Source organism: Trachymyrmex septentrionalis, unplaced genomic scaffold (genome assembly GCF_001594115.1).
Source record: "Trachymyrmex septentrionalis isolate Tsep2-gDNA-1 unplaced genomic scaffold, Tsep1.0 scaffold20, whole genome shotgun sequence".
NCBI classification, from domain to species: Eukaryota; Metazoa; Arthropoda; class Insecta; order Hymenoptera; family Formicidae; genus Trachymyrmex; species Trachymyrmex septentrionalis.
In genome coordinates, this window is record NW_017305180.1 from 4,568,023 (window position 1) to 4,584,187 (window position 16,165).

At 32.5% G+C, this 16,165-nt stretch overlaps 1 protein-coding gene across 2 annotated transcripts in view; it reads left to right on the plus strand.

Annotated features, from left to right (window-relative positions):
• The window catches only part of LOC108747795 (protein kinase C, brain isozyme), a 66,248-nt gene extending 50,158 nt beyond the window's left edge, over window positions 1–16,090 (plus strand). Inside the window, exons 4-14 of one of the 2 annotated variants that reach the window (XM_018485575.1) lie at window positions 1,295–1,403; window positions 7,580–7,708; window positions 11,268–11,421; window positions 11,727–11,955; window positions 12,251–12,382; window positions 12,460–12,633; window positions 13,152–13,243; window positions 13,672–13,873; window positions 14,330–14,518; window positions 15,160–15,300; window positions 15,366–16,090. In XM_018485575.1, coding sequence (XP_018341077.1) covers window positions 1,295–1,403; window positions 7,580–7,708; window positions 11,268–11,421; window positions 11,727–11,955; window positions 12,251–12,382; window positions 12,460–12,633; window positions 13,152–13,243; window positions 13,672–13,873; window positions 14,330–14,518; window positions 15,160–15,300; window positions 15,366–15,518 — 1,704 coding nt within the window. In that variant the 3' untranslated portion in view covers window positions 15,519–16,090. The remainder of the gene's footprint in view (window positions 1–1,294; window positions 1,404–7,579; window positions 7,709–11,267; window positions 11,422–11,726; window positions 11,956–12,250; window positions 12,383–12,459; window positions 12,634–13,151; window positions 13,244–13,671; window positions 13,874–14,329; window positions 14,519–15,159; window positions 15,301–15,365) is intronic. The other variant, XM_018485574.1, reaches the window with a different exon arrangement.
• Window positions 16,091–16,165: the final 75 nt, after the last annotated feature.

A 16,165-nucleotide genomic window follows, 5' to 3' on the forward strand; every position in this document is an offset into this window, starting at 1 on the left:
ATTATATTCTTGTATGGGAATTTGTTTAGAATTTTTAATCAGATTGTTAAAATTTTATTGATCCCTTATCATTGGTAGATATTGACTACAGTTAATACTGCATTTTTCTACTGACGTTTTTTTCCACTGAGAGCTTTGAGTGAAAGCCTTTCCTGCACCGGATCCAAGAATAACGCAACTATTGACCACACAGGCTCGATAATAACTGGTGATAGTCTGCCCACGTCGATATCTCGTGAAACTGATTTTTATAGTCTTTTATGCAAGGGAAAATATTCATAGTAACGACAAATTTCCAATTGACCGTCGTGCACGCTACGAGTTGCGCGCAACCTTTCAGGACTGTACAAGTAATGTCTCGTTAGGGAATTTTCGTGTTACTTGTATGTTATTCTGTTGTTTTGAGTCTTCTCGCATGCCTTACTGAAATTGTACTTTTCTTCGTGCAGTTGGAAAAGCTCGTTGTAATCGTTTGTATTCACGATACATTCAGTTTGAGAGGTAGTTACATTTTGAATGTATGACACGTAACTTATACACATATTGAAGAATGCGATTGCATAACATTCTCCAAGGTTGTACGCGACGATGACTGCTTTTTCATAAAGCGTGTTGCAATAATTATTTTTTTTTTGGAATTACAGAACGATTAAATTCTCTGACTACAACACAAAAACACAGGGATGGTTTATTTTACGCCATTATCTGTATTGCGCCAGGTTCCGTTTGAGTTTACGTCAAAGCGAAAGTTTCCTTCCGATTTGTCGAATTGCAAACAGTAAATTCATTTTTTACGACTGAAACGAGAAACGTTTGCTTTGTATGCTGGTTAGAGGAACTTGGCACATGCAGAACATTTAGATTTATAAATCGTATCCACAAGCATATTAATATTTATAATGACTTAGACTCTGTAAAAGGAGCCCAGTTGCACCTGTGCGGCACACTCTCATTAACGACGTTCATCGTGATCGTGTGCGCCATCTTGTCCTTAACGTTCATCATCACGTGGTCCACGTGCACGTATCCCCTCTTGTTGCTTCTGCTCATCACCTCAGCTTTTGGGAAAAGATCGCAAAAAAGAAAAGAACCAAAACAAGTTTTAGGGTTTTAGGTTTAAGTGGGAAAGGGGAAATAGAGAATGGGTTTAATGTCTTTTTCCCGGAGCTGGATGTCCCGCTTTGGGGCAATCGATCGGCATATAGCCATCGTCCGCCTTGATTTCTCCGCCACACAGGATTAGAACCACAAATGAAGGACCGGGCTTCCCCGGGCCCCTATTTCTTGTTCCCAGGCGAGCCAAAAGCACAAATGGGAGGTTTTCACGTACCTGACGCCGACCTTCTGCGACCACTGCGGCTCGATGCTTCACGGTATCGCCCATCAGGGACTCAAGTGTTCAGGTAGTTAAAAAGCTAAGAAATCAAATCACGTGTCAACAACACGTCAAATCCATCAAACGGTCAGATATCTCGCACATCAATCCCGCTCCTCCACCATTACCATTAATTCCAGTCATAGCTTCACAGGAATTTGACCATCTAGGTTGCCCGAATATCTGTCCCGGTAGGATAATCGATTTGACGGATAGGCCAAAATTCAGATATCGATTTTAATCCCAGTATATTAAATAGCCCGCGATTTTCACGTTGATATAATAAAATGTCATGTAAAAGATACAATAAGATATTCAACAATTCAATTATATGATCCACCGACAATTCAATGATATGATCCGATAATACGAGTAAAGGTGATGACAGGACGTTTATATTATTGATATTGTTACGTAGTGAAAGAACAATCACGCGTTACAGTTTCGCTAAAGCGTTTTAATAGATAGTAGATATTGGTATTGTGGAGGGTAAAGCGAGAGAGAGAAAGAAATGCCGATAAAAAAGAATATCGAAAATCCATCGATGGTGCGAACGGGTAATTCGTTATACCGCTATTAATAGCTAACGTATCGATATCGCGCTTTTCGTTGCGCTCGTTTCGTGCACTTCGGAGACCCAATTGTAAGCTTTTTAGATTACGAGGCTACGCTTTCGAGCAGTATAAAAAAAAAAAAAATATTCGACAAATTAAGTCCTCTTTCTTTTTTTCGTCTTATGGTGCATTCAATTGCTTCAAAATAATCATGGCTAATTTACGGTACAAAAAGAATTGATACTTCTAGTCTCTAAAATAAATCATTGAGATTAGTCGTTAGTGTTAACTTTTATCCAAAGATTCAAAATTTTATTAAATTGCAACATTATTAGCAAGAATGTATGGAAACGGGTTTTTACTTATAGTGTATAAAGAAAATAAAACAGAAATAATTACATTATACTTTAAAAAATTAAAGTGGAAATTCATGTTTGATTTTGTATTTTTTACTTAGGCTATATTTATTCAAGCTTTTTTATTTACAATAAATGATTTGAGATTAGATTAAATGATTTTATGTGGCATTTTATTTACGTTCTTTTTTGCTAAGATATGATTTCTTAAAAGTTGCAAGTTTTTATTTATGCAATCAAACAATTTTTTATTCATCGCTATAACATATTTTTAATAAAATCTTTGAATTTGTATTAATTAAACTAAATTAAAAAAAGATAATGTATTATTTTCATTGAAAATATGATAATTTGATTTGAACATAAATGAATACAGCCTAAGTGAAATAAAAAAATTAGTTCAATTCATTTTAAATGTGTCAAACGAATTGATTGAATGTTTGCATGGGAATATTGGATAGAAATAGATGTTGAGTTGAACCCAACTAGGGCATTATCGACTTCAGAAGTAACAAATATTTCTTGAATTTTCTTTGTCGCTCGTGACATCCCTTAAAAAAACAAGCCTTAGAAATACATGAATCAAGTGATTCGAAATTTCGTATTTCCAGTCGCTTTTGTATCGAAGATAGATTCAGGATCGTGTGTCTGCGAAGACCGTTTGCTCAACATCTCGCTCGGATCAGTCACTTTGTTCAAACAGACGGATACAACCTCGAGACGTGGTTTTACATTTATAAATTATAAATCAGTCACCAATATTTAAGAAAATCTAACGTGAAATTCCAACATTTGTAAAAAAAAAATCAAAAGACATAATATATAAAATCTTTGAAAGTACCTTTGATAAAATTCAGAAAATGTGTATTCTTTTTTATCGTACAATAACAATCGAATCATGTTATACAATTATTTTATTTGTTTTCTAAATTCTTACGTATATTTTAATTCTTATACATATATTTTTTTTATTTGTTAAAAATATTTCGAAAAGTTATAAATATACTTTCAATATATGTACAAATTTTTGTCTTTTATTAAACAGAAAGGTTTTTCTCCAGAATTATTACCGATTATATGACTCGCGTTGCTCTGTATTTTCACGAATTTCTCTCTAGTTTCTCGTTTTCGCGATTGCAATAGTTTTTGTGTCGTTACGACTGTTGAATAAATTCCACGAGACGAACGTTATTTACCTAGCACCTCAAGGTAATAACGTATGTATAGCTCGGCTAGAAAACGACGTATTTTTTTTTGTCGCTTTTGTTGTGTTTAGGTCACCAAGCAAGCCGTTCTAAAATTGCGATGCAACGGTCTTTTATTTGAATTATATACATCGTGAATACAAATTTCACTTATAATTGCGAATACATATGTCACGGTGGAAACAATGTATGTGTACGTGCAAATAATACTATGATTAATGACAATATGTGATGAAACTGTAGGAATTTCCTATATATTGTACATTTAACAAATAGAAGAGTCTGTTGGCTTGATTTATCGGAGCAATCAATTTGATTATAGAAATTTAATTATGGAATACGAGCGCGGAAATCCAACGAATATAGTCAATTGTTTTTATCGCTAACTTTGTTAACAGAAACCATTCAAGAATCGACAAAGAAACGAGAGATATTTATAGTGTGATAGAAAATATATTGCGTACATACTTTTTTTCATAAAAAATTATATCTTTCATGAAAAAGAAGTTATGCCTTTTAAATTTAGCAAAAACGATGCACAATACTAATTATTTTTTCACTCAATTATTCATTTTTAAATTGTGCAAATTGAAACAAATCGAAGTTTAAAAAATTAATTAAATTGCTCATTCTTCTTTAGCAGGATTCTATTAAAGTTGTCAAAGCTTCATATTTTTAATCTAAGAACGTTTTTAATTTTTGTTAAGAATAAGATAAAAATATACATATATTATAAAAATAGTTTTTAGCTAAATATAAATATTGATATATTTGAAATATTCGTTTAGCGAAAAGAGAATAAACGTACAATAATATTTATTAAATCATTTAATTCTTTAATAATTTTTTAGTCATAATTTGAAATATAAAGTATAATTTCCAATGGATATCTTCGATGATAGCTTTAATTACCATATAAATAAACTTGAAGATCATTTCTGTGAATTTTTACAGCATTATAGAGATTCGAGTTTTCTAATATCGTATCGCTTTCAGCATTGATCGGAATAATAAGATACGAGAATTTAAATCTTGAAAAATACGGAACGCAATTGTATCTATCGCTTACTATCTTAAACGTCTGCAGATCTCACTTTAAAAATCAGGGTGCTTGACTTGAGTGTGGTTCACTTTTTGCGCTTCGACATTCGCGTCACGGGTCTTACACGGGCTTTAGACCGCGTAATCATCCCTCTCGATGCACTCGAAAGAAGCATCCTCCCACCGAAGAGAAGACCCACTACCTTACGTTCCAAGTGCTTGTAGCTCGCTATCTCTCACCGTCGCCTCTCGCCTTGCGAGCTCTGTGGAAAAGCTTCCGGACGACGAGATGCACGATTACACGCCGACTGACACAGAAAACGTGTACCGGGCGACACTGATGTATATTTCACCGCGAATTTTACACGCGACGACAGTGGCACGGAAACGTACATCAAGCGTCACGGTAACGCGATGAGATACGTGCCGTTTTGCACGTATCTACGTTTTTCGAAAAGATAAGGAGAAACACATTCACATCTCTCATCAGAAATCCTTCCCTGCTTAGGACCTCTTAATTGCATGAAACATCTTCCGTATACGATCACTCAATTGTAAGGAAACCTAATCGACTGCGTCACTTTGTAATTTGAACGAGTATAATGTACTTGGAACAATAGCATACAATAATTTACACCTGTTCAACGGTAATAGAATACAACGTTAACGTAATCATTATTGATCTTATGTAGGTATACCTTTAACCTTGATACATTTTTTATTGTGTTATCACATGACTGTACTACACATAATTAATATCGTATTGCTGCTACGCGCTGCTCGGTTTCCTCCACGTTCTCCCTGGACAGCGACCGTCTTGTGCCTATCCCCGACGACAAAGCGCAAGCAGAGAAACGTATTTTAATATACCACTCTCCATTCTTCGCCTATTCACTCGTCGCTTATTCACACGGCGCATTCTAACCCCACATCGTGTATATCACTGGGTGTTGAACACCCACCGATGCGCCGTCACACGCATCTCTACCCCAGTGTATTACATATGTATAGATTGTATATATACAACATTTAACACAGCACTCTCTTGGACGTAATTATTATTATTATTATTATTATTATTATATAACATTTAAAATGATAATTATGTAATTAATGTAGTATGAAATGCGATTTTACATAATTATATGTATGCGTGTGTACAGTGAAATTCTCAATAAGTGATATTTAATTGGATTAATTAAATTCGTTACGAATTATTTCTAAATCTCCTCTGACTTTAATTGTAGCAATAAGTTTCTTCGAGTTTTGAAATTTCTTTCAAAAATTTCTGAAGTTCACTACATTTAAGTTTTTAATTTTTAACGCAAATGTTACCTTGGTAATTAAAAAAAAAAAAATCTTAAGTTAAAAGTTTAAAAAGATAAAGTCTTTAAGTTTAAATGAATAACGAAACTTTCTTTATTTAATTACGTACACTAGCGACGTTTACTCATTAAAGAATTTATGTTTCTTGATGTTTTATCGTCTTCTTTAGCGTCTTTTTTTTTTTGTTATATTGCTTGTAACTTTTTGAGACTTATTCTGCGAAATAATTAATACTTGAAATGAAATATCTACAGTGTAAAAGAAGGTATAGAGAAAAAGAAGATCGTGATATCATACTTTTATATGTAAATATTGTAAATTCACTGTATGTACGTATTTTTATGTTCCACGCACTAATGCACGATATATACGAATTCACGTACATATGTATACACAGACATACACACAAGAACAATGATTCGTCGTGCATGCATGTAATTTTTATATACATATATTACAATCACGTAGATTTATAGTGTTCACTTATCAGAGCGCGTAAAGTAATCGTACACCTTTCCCCAGCAGACATGCGAACCTCTGATTGCACACTATGTGTTGATATCACTTGCGTGATTATCATTCGTGTTACCCGCAGTTAGCTTTTCGTTGACATGTATTTGTACACAGTCATACACTCCACTATTTACCATTGGGACCTTTCATTACATTCATAGAGATCTCTATGCGCCAAATAGTGTGGGAGATCTTGTAGAATATTTTACATACGTACATGTGGGAATGTAACTTTTACAAGAAACGAGATCATACTCATAACACACGAAAGAATTTTTTTTTCCTTCACAATATACAATCCCAAAATGATTTTACATTTATTGTTGAATAATTTCGATACGTAATAAAATCAGATGAATGGAACGGGGAGCGAATCACATTTTCATAAAAGCTCGATTGTACGTATTGTTGCATTTCAATTTTTGCACAAAAACTCTTTTCAAATTACTAGGAAACAGTCACTTTCATATCGTCACCGTGCTCTTGTTCTGGGTTATGACTTTTAAATTTGTGATTCCCTCAGCTATTCTATTCATTTCGCATTGATTGCTTATACATGCTATTCTCATCAACATAAGAAAAACGAACGTCTTTCCCATATTTTAGAATACGAATCGTCTCGTTATTCAATTTCTATATACTCGAATTATTGTGAAAGCGATTTTAGTGCAAACTACAATAATCAATGTAATGCTGCAATCGTATGCTATAAATCGATATTCTTAACATAAAAAACGATGTCTGAGAATTTCGTTGTATATTTTTATTGCGACGGATAAACACAAAGATTATTTTTGTAGTAGAAATTATAGCAGTCTTTGTTTTATTGTTTAGGAATCAATTTACATAATTTTAAGAAGACTTTAAAACATGTAATAATATATTCGAACTGTCTTTTTGAAATATGATGCAACGCTTTCAGAATAAATAGCTCATTTATCTCCCTAATCCGTGAATTCCACGTGTACGTATGTGTAACTGCAGCTGCGCTCGAAAGCTTTAAGTTCTTAAGATATTGGAAGCGGTATCGTTAGTTTAAAAATATTTTAAAAGGGCAGATGAGCAGCCCTTTATAGTTCGAGCGACAGCTGCGATTTTATTGGTCGACTGGGAATTAACGAAAGAATTGATTTTTTGCGGCAATTTAAAGAGAAACAAAGATTAACAATAATCGATAGTGATATAATTGATGATAATCTGATAACGCAGCATGCGACATGAACGTGCACAAGAGATGCGAGGAGAGCGTGCCGAATCTATGCGGATGCGATCACACCGAAAGACGTGGTCGTATACACCTGCACATCTCATGTTCCGGTAGCAAGCTGTCCATAGAAGGTAGGTTTAAAATTAAATTTTCAAATTTGTTTATATACTTTTAACTTTTCTATCATCGAATTTACGGCGCTCTCTCTCGCTTTTTTGCGTTTTTAAAAATCACATAATTGTTTCTGTTTTATTAATTAATCGAGTACAGATATTTTATACAATCATAATATATTTATGTTCATGTATTTTGCATTACTTGTATATTATAATTTTCACCTTGACAGATATCGCTAATAAACGAATTCTTGTTCTTTGCTGTCCTAGATTTTTAGATTAAGACGAATATTGCTTAAATTATTAAATCGTAAGAGAGTTATTATGTTATGCCCATTATTATAATAATATTATGAATAATAGACTTAATGATTAAAGATCAAGTACTTACACGATTTATGATTTTTTGATATAAGCTATATTTTCAGTGATATAAAATATATTTTCTTTATCTTGTAAAAATCTTTCTATGATTCAAGAAAGAAGAAAATCTAAAATATGTTGAAAATTATATAATTTCGTTATTCGTGATATTATAATGAAGGTATTGATTAAATACAAAAACTGGCATAGATAGAATACATTAGAATCTCTTTTTTATTAGTTTGATTGAGTACTTTACTAATTATAAAAAAAAATTTAATTTTTTTTGCAATTTTTACGGAAGTAAATTACTATTAAAAAATAATATTCTACTCGCGCGCACGCGTTTAATATGTGAATATAGAATGCGAACTTTTAATTTAATTAATGAACGCATCTACATTTAATTATACTTGTCTCATATAAAAAATTTAATGGTCCAAAAATATAAATTTTTATATACTTTATTAATTCATTTATTACTAACGATAATTATAATTGCCTATCATTGAACGCTCGTGGTATGTTGAATAAAAATAAAATATAATAATATTTAAGAATACATATTTTTCAGTTATTAAAATGTGAAAAGTATTATTTTAAATAAAAAGATACATTTTTCTGTGAATTTTTACGAGACTTGACATGTAAACTGTATTAGTATACGTTCGTATAAAAATTCACAGAAAATTTTCTTTTCGTATGTAAGTAATATTTTTCGTGCTTTGATAGCTCACTATACACGCTTGGATTTTATAATTGTAATATTAATTTTTTTATTATATTTTACTGTAAAAAATATTTTTTTTTTTATTTAAGGATAGCATTTTTTCTTTTGCCTTGGGCGCCGAAATGTCTCGTCCCAATTCTGGCCAAAATGAATCACACAACAAATCTTCGTAATGTATTTACGAAATTGTTTTGACGATGAGGTCATTCTACGATCAAGAAGATATTTCTTTAACGAAGATTTACTATATATAAACATATACATATACTATACATATATAAACAATATATACTATATATACTATATATATAAACAAATTAATTAGATATGCTTGAGACGCCGATTTCAAATAATTCAAATTCATTTCTAACAATCATTTGAAATGAAGATAGATAATGTAAAGGGGAAGGCGATAAATGCGTGATATTAATAGCTCCTTATTAATAGCTCTTTATCATCTAAACTTTTTATATGAATATTCTCGCTTGTTAAAATTAATTAAGAAGCCCTCTCTTTTCGAACGTCCGATTAATAAAACTATATAATGTCACAGGCCCAGTTTCACAACTTAACCGAGGTTCAATTCAATTCTAGCATTAGAAAGAGATGAGGAATAAGTTAAATCTCGATTGAAGGTTAACCATGAATTATAAAACTGGGCCATAGTCAAGGATTTCGAATAAATAAGAACGGTATAACAAATGGCAACGGAATTATTATTGGTTGTTATTTATAATCGTGCGCGATATATTGAGCCTAAGGGCCAGATGAACGTGGGAGTTATTATCATAAGGACATGATAGCCCTGAATACCATTACAACCTAAGAGAGTAATTATTCGCAACCGGCACTAACGCAACGATATTCATCGCCATCCTCTAAATTTGCTATGACTAGAGTGTGTTAAATTTTCCATGGTTCTCGTCAATCGACCAAGGGTGATGCTATTACGAGAGAACTCTGGCGAATCTTAATTATACAACAGATATCTCATTTCGTATAAGTCGCAAACGCAATAAAATGAATTGCAATAAAATTATATTTAACATCTTCTTTAATCATTTTACTTTATGAATATCTTAACTGGTACTTAGATTATAGAAATTTGACAACTAATTAACAATCAATTATTAAATGTAAGCAGTTTTCCGTGTAGCATTTTGCCTGTCGGTTTTGAAAATGTTTCACACTTATAAAAAAAGAACAAATACCTATGTATTTATTAGCTCATTTATACTGATTTACACATTCAACATAGATACATGTCCTCGCATTATATTTTATTAAAAAACTAGATAATTTACGATAAATTATTTGTGCAATTGCTTTACATTTTACATATATTAAATTAATTAAATGCAAAACGGTGTATACATGCATGACAATTATAAATTTGATTTATTTTGAAAATCGTATAACGTTTGCTATTCAGTTTTTTTTTTTTTTTAATTAACGTAAAGTCCTTTTTAATGCAATTAAAGATTAATGCAATTAAGATATAATAGAACTGTTTTACTAACGAATATAAATGGAAAAATATAAATAAAATCTTTATCCGAACTAATTTTTATAATAAGTTTTATCAACACAGAATTTGCTGGAAATAATCATAAAACATGATATTACCGTTTACGGATTACGCAATATCTTGCAATAAATTTATAAAATAGTACTTGCGCAATATCATCTCTGCCGCGCATTGCAGTATCTAAACGGCTCGATAACTATTGTAGAGAAATAACAGCGTGTCGGCTGCCTTGGAGCTGTTATCACCTGTCGATTATCTTGAAAATTAGGTTTCTTCGAACTCATTCGCGGCGAGCCCAAGTGGGTTACCAGGATATTACCGCCATGTCCTCGAGGTTTAATTAAAATTTGCGATAAAACGGATTAAAGATTTCTTCATGTCAAAACAAAACACGATTTTTCTCTCCTTAATCACGTTCTTCTTAGCCACGTTTCACCTCCAGCCAGTAGATTATTAATTATATGTCATAAAATGTCAGACGCATGTTTGACGTAAAATATAGTAGAGATTATATTAATGACTTTCGGGCAATTTTAGGAAGATGAATGTAAGGTGTTTCAAAAATGAAGTTTAATAAGAAGCGAAAAGATTTTTCTTTATTTAAGGATGCGTCTAATTTTAAATAGGTTGAGGACATTATACTTGTATTAAGAATTAAAATTAAAAATATACATAAATATTACGTATGATAATAAAAAAGAAGACAATAAATAAATTATATATATTAATTATATATAATAATAAATCAAAGTTTATAATTGATATTTGATAATTTTTAATGTATTTTGTTTGCGATACATAATATTTGCAAGAATTTTTTTAACAATCGGAAAATGTGATATTCCCATTTTCCAAAACATTTTATACATGAAATAATTTTTCGGATAAGTGCATGCTCCGGAAGTACCTCTTCCTGAATTCTTTCCGAAAGATCTCGATTTATTCATTCGCAGTGCGAGAGGGACGAAATCTCATTCCGATGGATCCGAATGGGTTGTCGGATCCCTACGTTAAGCTGAAGCTAATCCCGGATTCGGACAATGTGAAGAAGAAAACAAAGACAATCAAGTCGTGCTTAAACCCAGAGTGGAACGAGACAATCATCTTGTAAGTCGTTTCGCTAATTGCATCGAACAATTAGATCTGTATTTTTGAGAATTAAAAAGTTTTCCTAATTTATGAAATTTCGTTTCGAAATGTTTCTTTCCAAACTTCACGGACTTGAACATTACATAAATTGATAGATATGTTTCCGTCATATTTACATTACGATGCTAATACGCTGATATTTAATAACCATAAATCACAAGTTTGTCAAAGTAGGAAGGACAAATCTTGATTGAATTAAGGGAGATTGCAAGAATTATTATTTTATAAAACAAAACGCTTAGCGATCTTACTTTTATTATTAGCGATCTCAAACCCGAGGATAAAGACAGACGGCTGTTGATTGAGGTATGGGATTGGGATCGAACATCTAGAAACGATTTTATGGGATCCCTATCTTTTGGCATATCGGAGCTTATTAAAGCACCCGCAAGTGGGTGGTTCAAACTCCTTACTCAAGAAGAGGGAGAGTTCTACAATGTACCTGTTCCTGAGGAAGGCGTCGATCTCGCCGAACTTAAAACCAAAATGCGGGTATTTATTTACTGAGCAATATATATATGATTTATAATTTATTTTTGAAATACAAAATTAATACATCATTCATTGCTTGATACAAAAGAATTAAATTAACGAAAAATTATTTTGAAATAATTTGTTTACTTAAAATGGCTATATTTTTTCAATAAAGATAACAGATGATTAAATAGTTGCTTTTAAATAATATCTGAAGTGTTATTTGAAATATTACTTCTTATTTTATCTTTTAAATAACGATTGCTCAGTTCTAACATGAGTTATACGCAAGCCTTGCGCAAACTTTATTCAGAAAACTTCGGTGACGAAAAAGACACACACGGCTCAGGATAAAGATGTGCCGCACAACATGGGCAAGAGCGATCTGATACGAGCTAGTGACTTCAATTTCTTAATGGTACTTGGCAAAGGCAGTTTTGGAAAGGTAAGTTTTAATAATTGTGAGAAATGACTGCTTTACCTCGTAAGCGACTGCATCTCGACGGAATCAATTAATTGAAGGTCTTACTGGCGGAGAGAAAGGGGACTGATGAGCTGTACGCCATCAAAATCTTGAAGAAGGACATCATTATACAGGACGACGATGTGGAATGCACAATGGTCGAGAAACGTGTACTCGCGCTCTCGAGCAAACCGCCTTTCTTGGTGCAATTGCATTCTTGTTTTCAGACGATGGTACATGCAATGCTTTTTTATTCATTCGAAAATTACATACACTCTTTATAATTGAATAGTTACGATTTTACGGTTATTGAATACGATTTTAAATTAGTCACTTAATTAGATAAATATTATATAAATTGTACATACAACCGTTTAATCAATTCATTTTTATCTTTTATTACACATCTAAAATCTTTTCATTATATAATTTTTAGAAAAAATATTAAAATACTTACAATAATTCAAAAAGTTACGAAGACACCATTAATTTAATTTATGAAAATTTCAAAATTTCTTTTATATATTACGAAATAATAGAACTTTCTTATCCATTCATCTTTTCCAAGTTTAATTCAAACGTTATCGAAATGGAATATAATACGCTCTTGTTAAATTTTCTATTAAAATTTCCCCGATGAGGAACAGTAAAAGAGCATACAAGCTGTCTTATATGAACGATGCAAAATGAAAGATTAACTGAAACACTTGCTTGCGGCTTACAAAGATTCGCTTTCTGCTTTCCGCTGTAGGATCGCCTGTACTTCGTGATGGAATACGTGAACGGCGGCGATCTGATGTACCAAATACAGCAGTGTGGCAAATTTAAAGAGCCGGTGGCAGTGTGAGTATTTTAGTGTTCATGAACATGCTCCGCTTTAACTTACGGATCGATATCCTTAACTCTATTAAAGCACCGTGAGAGACGACGACGACGTGGGAACGCCGAGGACGGGAACTCTCGAGCGATTCACGTTGTCGAACTTTCTCAACACGTTCCGAATACGAAATGAAAACCGATTGTACCCGGGAGATGTGTCTCGTTGAGGCGGACGTATCGCGCGTGGCTTCGGCTCATCATCATCATCGTGACCTTAATTTTTACTCATTAATCGCGACTGTAATGTCGCGATTATTTTATTCCGCAGTCATAGCGTTCCGCGCAGTGTTTTGCAGTGTTTCATTCTTACAATTAGAGCTGCGATTGATTCTGATTGATTTGTACGACGAATATCGACTTTGCGTTTCACGTCCTGTTCTCCACATTTACAGATTTTACTCATCCGAGATAGCGATCGGTTTGTTCTACTTGCACTTGCGTGGCATCGTCTACCGCGACCTCAAGCTTGACAATGTCTTACTAGATCAAGACGGTCATATAAAAATCGCGGATTTTGGCATGTGTAAGGAAGGCATCACCGGTGACAAGACTACCAAGACTTTCTGCGGCACGCCTGATTACATAGCGCCCGAGGTGAATGTTTAAACAAATCTTGTATAGACAAGATGTTGCGAAGTATTGGAACGTGGATGATGGATACGTAATATCGGTTCTTGCGAAATTTCAAATCAATTTTTCCTTGACAGAAATATGCAGGAAAATAATCTTCTCTCACAACTTTTGTAATTTCAACATTCCATACCTAAGTAACTCTAAGCTTCAAATTAAAGTTTTCTGTTCTTGGACAATCAATTTAAAACTGAACGATAGATATCTATACTTATTTTTGCTGTTGAAACTTTTCCAGAAATCATTTCTTTTTGAAAAATATTATAATAGCACAAAACTTTTACTACTTCATGATAAAATTTATTTTAAATATCGCAAGAAAATGCGTTGTATATTTTTGCCAATTCTGGTATATTTAATAAGTGAAGCTGGAACTTTTTAGTACCGTCTTATCTGTTAGAGTTTCTTATCTTTCCGCAGATTATCCTATATCAACCTTACGGGAAATCTGTGGACTGGTGGGCTTACGGTGTATTACTCTACGAGATGCTAGTAGGTCAGCCACCGTTTGACGGCGAGGACGAAGATGAACTTTTTTCTGCGATTACGGACCACAACGTCAGTTACCCGAAGAGTCTGTCTAAAGAAGCCAAAGAAGTTTGTAAAGCGGTACGCGTGTTTTCTTTAGTTCCGCATCATCTTTTTACAGCTTCTTGGAATTTAAATACGTTTAAACATTTATATATAGAGAGAGAGAGGGGGGCGGGGGAGAAATTTATTTAAATATATTAATTTTTAAGGATTTTTTAAAAAAACTTAGGATATATTTTCCTTTAATAGAAATATCAAGAAAACAGTTTCTCTTAAATTTTATTATTGGATAATTAAATAACGTTTCTGTTAACATTTTAATATAAATTCTACGTTGACAAAAATTTTTGGTATTTGTAACTATAATTATATCTTACTATATTTATTATTATTGTTGCTGCGATAATGTTAATAATAATAACTGTATGTATAGTTCTATAAACAGATATATTTAGTAACCCAAAAATGACTATAATTGTAGTTATTATTACTACAAAAATGGCAATTATTATAATTTAACTGCAATTTATAATCTTTTTGGGGATAATCATATAAAATATACTTTCAGTATATAGATTTTTGTGAGTAATTCTAAAAATTGATGTATGACAATAAAAATTTCTGACGAAAGTATGATGTACTCGAATGTGTGAATATACGGATAATATGTTCAGCTGATTAAAAATTTTCTTCTTACGCATAAAATTCGTTTATTGCAGTTCCTTACAAAGAATCCGAGCAAGAGGCTAGGATGTGGAATGCGCGGCGAGGATGATGTGCGGAGCCACGCATTTTTCCGGCGTATCGATTGGGAGAAGATAGAGAACCGCGAGGTGCAGCCACCCTTTAAGCCAAAAATTGTAAGTATTTTTGTTGTAGATATTTCTGAAAAATGAATAAAACTACTTATTCTTACTTTTCACAGCAACATCGCAAGGATGTGAGTAATTTCGACAAGCAATTCACCTCGGAGAAGACAGATCTGACACCTACGGATAAGCTATTCATGATGAATTTGGATCAGACGGAATTTATGGGTTTCTCATATCTCAATCCAGAGTTTGTGCAACACATTTAAGCAAATATTTTTTTCTTAGGCATATACCCATTCTTCACTTCATTCCTCATCATTCATCTTCCTTTCCATCACTCAAGACTCTCTTTCTCTCATCTTTCTCTCTCTCTATCGCTCTCTATAAATTTCTTTCTCTTTCTTTCTCTATCTCCCTATCTCTGAATATTGATATAGTGTTTTTATGACAAAAAACGAGATCTTGAAACTCTATTATTTTTGAATCTCATTAAATTTACACGATATTCTTCGATGTATTTCTAAGCGGTTACTCACCGCATGTTGCGTTATTTATGATGTAAAGGATATAAAAAAGAGAAAAGGACATGGCGTAGATGATTGGGATTCATTGAACGAATCTAAATAGTTGTCGCAAGGAAAGAACGAAGCAGACGAACTGAGAAATAGCACGGAAAAGAAATGCTTTTCTCCGTAAAAAAGAAATAAAGAAAAGGTGATATGAAATCGACAAGAGGAAATTTTCAAAATCGATGTCTTCTTTCTTTGCGTATATTATTATGCATTTACTTCAGTAGTTTCTCTACTGTCGCCTTCCAGAGTATATATAATATATATATCGGACGAATGGATGAATATATGATTATATATACATATACATAATATATATATATATACAAAATTATTATGGCATA